This window comes from Aplysia californica, unplaced genomic scaffold (assembly GCF_000002075.1).
Source record: "Aplysia californica isolate F4 #8 unplaced genomic scaffold, AplCal3.0 scaffold00408, whole genome shotgun sequence".
Classification (NCBI taxonomy): Eukaryota; Metazoa; Mollusca; class Gastropoda; order Aplysiida; family Aplysiidae; genus Aplysia; species Aplysia californica.
In genome coordinates, this window is record NW_004797678.1 from 108189 (window position 1) to 115863 (window position 7675).

General features: G+C 42.1%; 1 protein-coding gene across 1 annotated transcript in view; it reads right to left on the reverse strand.

Annotated features, from left to right (window-relative positions):
• Positions 1-201: 201 nt before the first annotated feature.
• Positions 202-7675, reverse strand: part of LOC101861970 (cytochrome P450 2D26) — a gene marked incomplete at its 3' end in the record, with an annotated part of 19285 nt that continues 11811 nt past the window's right edge. The window contains 5 exon segments of the mRNA XM_005104174.3: positions 202-346; positions 1043-1343; positions 1715-1930; positions 4806-4962; positions 6415-6621. Of these exon segments, the coding sequence (XP_005104231.2) occupies positions 202-346; positions 1043-1343; positions 1715-1930; positions 4806-4962; positions 6415-6417 (822 nt within the window).

A 7675-nucleotide genomic window follows, 5' to 3' on the forward strand; every position in this document is an offset into this window, starting at 1 on the left:
CATTTTGACAGACTGCTATGCAAAGCGTATGGATCGGATGAAAGAGTAAATTTCATCTTTGGAAAGTGGTGGCACGGAGTTCCCCACGTTGTATGGATACGATAATAAAACACAACGTCAGGACAGGGTTAATTAACTAAAAGTATTGATAGGGGCGTTAAACAGATACAATGTCACCATTATTAAATTTTTACTACAAACCTGCGTGAGTCTACGCAGCTCCGGCTTGACCACCTGTGTCTCCAGCTCTTGGACCATGTCCAGACAGGCGTGGTAGCAGGCCGGGTCACCGGGCAGGTGCTGGACACAGGGCAGGAAGTTCACCACGGCCAGGGCGCCGAAGTAACTGATATAGGCAGAGAGAGATGGAGATGATTATAGATGGGAAATAAGGAACCAAAGACAGACAGACAGACAGACAGACAGACAGACAGACAGACAGACAGACAGACAGACAAAAAGAAAGACAGAAAGAAAGAAGGACAGAGAGTGACGGAGATTGTTATAGAACGGGGAATAAGACATCAAAAAAGAAAGAAAGAAAGAAAGAAAGAAAAGAAAAAAAGAAAGAAAGACGGAGAAAACGAAAGAAAGAAAGAACGGGGGAAAAACAGAGGTACAGAGAGAAAGAAGGAGATATCACGACTTGATGTATGGGGTGTTACTTTTAGACGTGTCTAAGTATGTTTTGTTTCTTTACTTTTGGGCCTCAGAATCCTCGGCGTACAAGGACTGCCTTTGAAGTAACCACTCGTGGCTAATTCTAACAGGGAGTTAAGGCCATACCTAATAACCAAATAAACACACACACACACACACACACACACACACACACACACACACACACACGCATAAAAACACACAGCATGCACTCTCACTCTCTCTCTCTCTCTCTCTACCTCTCCTCTCTCTCTCCTCCTCTCTCTCCCTCTCTCTCTCCCCTCCTCCCTCATCCCCCCATCCTCTCTCTCTCTCTCTCTCTCTCTCTCTCTCTCTCTCTCTCTCCCTCTCTCTTCCAAACAAACAAAGATACAAGACGTACTTGAACAAAGTGTTCAGTTTGTCTGTGTAGATCTGGATCTCCCGGTCCTCCGGACTCAGACGCCGGCCGTACACAGTAGCAAAAGACACACAGCAGACCGAGCGTCTGATCAACGTCGTCACATCCATGTTGTCAGACGTGCCGTCTGCTCCCAGCCTCGATTTCAGTGCGGAGGTCAAGGTCGCCAGTACTGCGTCAACGTTCTGGTCGAAGCGACCGCCTGACCTCCCAAGGTCACGCATGGTTCTCAGAACGTTGATCTTCTGCTCGTGCCACTCAGGGCCGTTAGTGTTCAAGATTCCTACAAGATATAGAACAAGCATATCATGGTTGTATTTTAATGTGTTGATTTCTACAAAGATTTTGACAAGTATATTATATAACCTATTTTTAGGCGATCTATTCGTCACTGGGCGAGCTTAGTGCGCTAAAACATAGTTTAAGAATGCTTTCAAGTCAGGCGAGGTAATAAAAGTTTTATGTAAAGATTAGGGAGTTTGTTTTTTAGCAGGAAATTGCGCATCGCAAATGCTATTTGTTATTGTCGTTATTATCATTATGTGCTCAGATGTTAGCTGCCTAGTGCACGTCTCCACCATACGCCATACGCCATTTTGAAAAGTGACTTATGACGTACTCTTGCTTTTAAATACAACTTTCAGCCACACTCACCCTTATCCTCAGCAATCTTTTCCTTCAGGAAGGAGTCCGGTCTGAAGGAGAACTCGGAGCCACGAGTGATGAGAACCTCCTTGACGACGTCATATCCGTTGAGGACGACAACGAGCTGGGAGCCCAGGTAGAGCCGGAACACGTCACCGTAGCGTTCTCGGAGATCCCACAGAGCCTGGACCGGGTCACCAGCCAGCTTGAGCAGATTGCCCAGTCCTTTGGTGGAAGAGATCCGAAGAGTTTTCGTTTGTTTGTTTTGTTTTAGTAAGAGTTTTACGGCACTTGCACCACAATAATGTCATATCAGTTCCGAAGATTAGAGGTGTTACAAGAGAGTAACAAACTCAAAAAAGTCGGAGAGATAAGGACAATAGATGTTTGATAGGAAAGAAGGAGCAAACCTCACCAGAGCACCCGAAAACCACCCACGAAGAGTATTCGTGAAGCTTCATGAAATAAACATCTGCTGCACAATCAGTCTCTCTTTTGCCCCCCCCCCCTTTTTTCCCCCTTCCTTGTGCCAAACACACACACACACACGCACGCGCGCACACACACACACACACACACACACACACACACACAAACACATACACATACACGCACATACACACAAAGAGAGAGAGAGAGAGAGAGAGAGAGAGAGAGAGAGAGAGAGAGAGAGAGAGAGAGAGAGAGAGAGAGAGATGTAAGATTTACTAAAAATAAAAAGGACAAACCATAAGAAGCACAGAGACAATATTATTTATCCACCCAACGCCCGCTTGTACCCATTACACTTATTGTAAGATTTGTTGTTTTGAATTGAAGTAAGTCATCGTATTTTCGCATCTTTGATTTTAATTGATTGACAGGTAGCGATTATTTGTTTGTTTGTTGTTTCGAAAATACGTAATGGAAATATGTTATCGGTTTCCATGGTATGCATAAATACCCATGAGAATCAATGTCTGAGAATAAGATTTTTGTTGTATTTTGGGGACTGTTTTACTCCATCTTCAACACAATATAGATCATTCATGGAGAAGGTTGCTCTGCCCTAACTGGAAAAACTTGAGTCTTGTGGGATGTACTCCACTAGAAAGACGACGATACTCCGTAAAAGTAGCATCTGCCCTAGGCATCGGAGTTTTACTTTCATTCATTGCGTGAGAGATGGTACATTACTTTGCACAAGCCAGACTGACTTGAGGATACCGGTGAAGGGGTAGACATGTGGAGAATCCTTGTCGAGGTTTTTCTTCTTTAAAAATTTTTTTTTTTTTTAGGGGGGGGGGGTCTTTCTGTTGGGATACTGTATCCCTCTCAGACCGGGTTGTCACGAGGGACATGGTCGAAGCCCATATCCTTTATTCTGATAAAGGTGAATTGTTGCCATGCAAACATTATTTGTAAAGGCTCATGTTTGTCGCTTTTTGCGTTGCTAGACGTGTGTATGGTAAGCGGAGACGTCACCAGAAAGCAAAATACAGTACAAATTATTGCGTTGTTTTGAATTCAGCCTCTTGAAACCCTTGACCCTAGAAGTACAGATCTTAGAGAAAGAGGGATTCTGTGCGAAAGCCTTCTATTGTTGCAAATTCCCTACTTTTCAGAGACGGCCCCCTTGTCTCTGAGAAGAGTACACTTAGCTACATTGTTAAGAGGTCAAGCGGGAGGGTGAAGGGGGGGGGGGGTTGTTCTTCTGGAGGAGGTAACTCATTATTTTATGTGAATGACTGTCTGGGTACCTGTTAGCTAATAGAGAAGAATGCGAGGATATAATCATAAGAGAGGGAAATCTATGAGTGCGGGAGATGGGGAAGGGAGAAAAAAAGGGGGGGGGGGTAACCATGGCCGTTTCATCGGTAGTGCAGCATCGAGGAACCACCTTATTGGTATAATAGATTGAAAATGTTCTACACCCTTGTCGATAAATTAAGGTCATTTAGGAAAAAGAGCTTTCCATCAGGGCCAACTGAAACTTAGCTGAATACCCGGATAAGATAATTTTCCCATGGCAGAATCAGACTATTGATATCAATGACTTGTGTGTGCAGCAACGAAGCGCCTTTCATACGTAGCACAATTTTAGCAAAAGTTTCACGGCACTAGATAGGACAAGAAAAGGAGGATGAGAGGTAAGGACAACAGGTGTTTGATAGGGAAGAAGTACAAGCCACACCAGAACATCCACCACCCTCCCACTCCTTTCGGTTATATATATATATATATATATATATATATATATATATATATAATCCAGTGGCGTCGTGTAGTACTGCGTCTATTGGCAAATCCGCTATACCCATAACGGACGTCTATAGTTTAGCCGTCAGGCGCTTCAACGTCGCATGCAAGAGGCCCGAATTTGATTCCTGTGTGGAGAGAGATTTATTGAGTTGCTCGGTCTTTTCTGATGGTACGAGAATAAAAAATGTCTTTGGAATCGGAATGTGGCTGCCTCATTAAACTTGAAAGCAAAGGTCACTACGCTGTAGGACAAACTGTCAGATAAAACTCCGTCGAAATGAAGGTTGAAGAACCACCATCGACTACCCCACCCTGAGATCTACCATGCATGGGAACGTAAAGAAGAATACATTTTAATCATTCGCACTCAAAGGGAGAGGGATATTAACATGTTCTTATGCACAGTAGAATTGTAAATGGGCTGATTTATCAATGCCATGCTCATAATGTGCCGGAATAACATAGGGGGAAACTGTAACTTTTTATCTCCTCGTCCTTTCTATAGTCATTTTTCCTCGACTTCTTTTGTATGTTTGCCTTTCTCTTGTGAACTGTTACTTCCGTGGTGCCTTAATAGTCGAAGCAGACTTTGTGCTGTCGGTGAGCAGAGTAAACCTGGTTCCCCCCTTTGCACTTCTCTGTTGACATCCACCCCTTGGCGCTCATATGACCTATGCTGCCGCGGCGCCGTAAAACCTTACTAAAACTAAGTCAAACCGGCAGTGTCTATGGATTCAAACATTGAAGTTGCCACTTGCGATACCGTACATTTCATCCCGGTGCGTTCCACTGCCGGTCAGTTTCCGTGCCTGTGGATTTCCAGCGGTAAAGAAGAAGAATACATTTATCTAATCATTACCTGGCAAGTAGACTGGCGGTCCTGGGGGCAGATTATCTGGCTGGTCTTTGAAGAGCCACAAGACGCTGGCCGCCGCAGTGGCCGCGCCCATCAGCAGAACGCTAGGGACGATGGTCGCCAACGACAGGGCTGTAGTTGTTTCTGGGGGACTTAGCTCCTGTGTGGACAATTTTAAAAAAAACCCAAAAACGTGTGAAATTGTAAACTTTTAACGTTCCGTGCTACATTTTAAGGTTATTTGAGTGGCAGGACCTCCCTTTTTTCTCCCTTGCCCATTTATATGAGATTGACGTCATCTGATTTGTAGAAAAAGTGCGTATGATAGTGTCCAACAGTGTATTACGTACATACTAAACTTAGTATAACGTGTAAATATTACAGATATTGATTCAAGGAATATAGATGTAAGTCAATAATCTGAGAGCAACGGTGATTTTACAAATAATGATGGTGATGAGTGATGTTGTGGGATTGCGTTTAAGTAATGTTGGCATTAGTCCCTTCTTCCTCTGCTCCAATGAGTCACGAGGGACGTGGGCACCGTCTATCCCGTTCCCTACTGGAACCATCTTTAATGTCACCGTGAAGTTCCAAAATGGTGGGCACAGTCTCTGCAAAGGTGACATTGTTAGTTTTAGCCTATTCTATCGGGCAAAAACAGGTGTCAAGAGGACGTAAGTAGGTATACAGTACAGTGGAAGGTATGCTGGGGGTATGGAAGCGGGCTGTGCAAGTTTACAAACAGATTATGGACTTTAAAAATAGTTATTTGGTGGGACCTCCCAATTTAACGCCATTACCCAGAGGGATCAGCCGAATTATGGGAAGATATATGTTACTGTAAAGTGTCTCTTCCAAGGATACACACAATGTTGGACCCAGCTCAGCCTCGGACCCCCGAACCCACAACCTCATGATTAGTATGAGTCCGGTAGCTTGACAACTAGACTGCTTACGCCACTAAAGATGTTAGGGGAGTCGCATTAGGTAAAAGTATAATATGGGTACATTTGAAGAAAAAATCAAACCAGCAACCAAATCCATTGATAATGATACTATTGATAAGGTAAAAGTAAAGATAGCCACCCATTTCTAACTTATCGACCAAATGCGCAACGTGTATACATGATGATAAATTTGAAAAAAGAAATCAAACCAACAACCAATACAAATGACAATGGTACTATCAATAAAGTAAAAGTAAAGTACAGCCACCCGTTTCTAACGTATTGACCAAATGCGCAACATCTAGGGTCAACGTAGGGCTCAGTGGGGATGTAGTTACTTATTACTTCTGGGGTTATCATCGTTGAAAAGCCACAAATATCATAAAGCGGGGAGTTTATACAAGTACAATCGTGTACTTTACTTTTGCCTTTTGTAAAATGGCTTATTTCAAAAAGCTTGTTTGAATGTGAAATATAGAAAATTACGTTCATCATTTGACTAACAGTATTCTGAAATTATCACTTTTGAAGAATGTAACCAAAAAGGGAAAAAAGGTTACTCGACAACAAGGACACTATACTCTAATTAAAGACGCATGAAAGTAACACTGAAAAATAGGCAACTGTCTTTTAAGATATCGGTACCCAAATGTTTGCCTTACCATTTTCTAAAACCGCTTCTCCACTCTGTCGGGGGGGAAAGTTTCGATCCAAAATGCAACACCTTAAGGAGATTGTGTTCAGTGTGACAGTCTTCTGCAGGTTCTAGTGATGTCGTAAGAAAGTTTGACAGCTGCTGTGAGAACTACCTCGAGTGGATCCGATCGGATTAGTTGAAAACGAAGATGAGATCATGAGCTTTGCTGGACCTGGAAAGTAAAAAATAACGCCATAATGATATTATAAAATCTCTGTTCGACAGTTAAGGAAATATTTGACAATGAAACTGCGCACCCTTTAAATGGTTCTGAATCACTATTAATTTTGTCAAATTCGAAAATTAAGTGGTTCAGAAGTTTTAGGCGGCCAAAGTGACGAACTTTCACAAATATAATATACTAGCTGGGCCCCCTTTCGATGAAAGGAATGATCAGTGCTTTAATATCAACTAAAAGACATTGGCCCACTATATTTACACTCTACTGGAATGGGGCAACAAATCTTGAGAAATGCAAAAAATTAGAAGGTCTAGATCTGTACTCTCAAAACAAAATGCGGGTTCGCGAAATATCACTTCCGGGTTTTCTAAAATTACAGAGACAGAAGCGTCGGTCTACAAAAGCGATCGGCGAAATAGAGAAATTTAGCTTTTTTCAGTAAAACTGTCTCAAAACTGAAAAAACCAAGGGCGTCATTATCTGGATAATATTTTAAAGAATATTTTTGCGAAAACTGTATTTCGATCGATGCTGCCATTAAAAAGCCTTTTGAATAGCAAAATTCGGCCCCCACAAATAGATAATAGAGACAAGTTGCAACACGACTTTTTGACTTTTTGACCGCACTATAATAATCCTTACTCCCTAAGGCAGTGCATGCCCCAAATACCCCTTTCACTTTGCACATGATAGAAATCATACATGAACAAAATTATAAATATATATATAACCTGTAAGCAGGAGCCAAACTTCAATATTTTACAGCTTTTCAGGAATCTAAATTTGAGACCTTGTCGGTAGCATGCTACGGGTAAGACCACTTACTGGAGACTACCTTTCTGTTATAAGAATGCATTTAATAATCTTGATTTTGTGTGAATTATGCGGGATTTAATGTTGTCAGCTTGCCGTGTTGACGTGAAGTGTGCATTTGAACCTCGATTACCTATCTGTAGATAGATAGATAGATAGATAGATAGATAGATAGATAGATAGATAGATAGATAGATAGATAGATAGATAGATAGATAGATAGATAGATAGG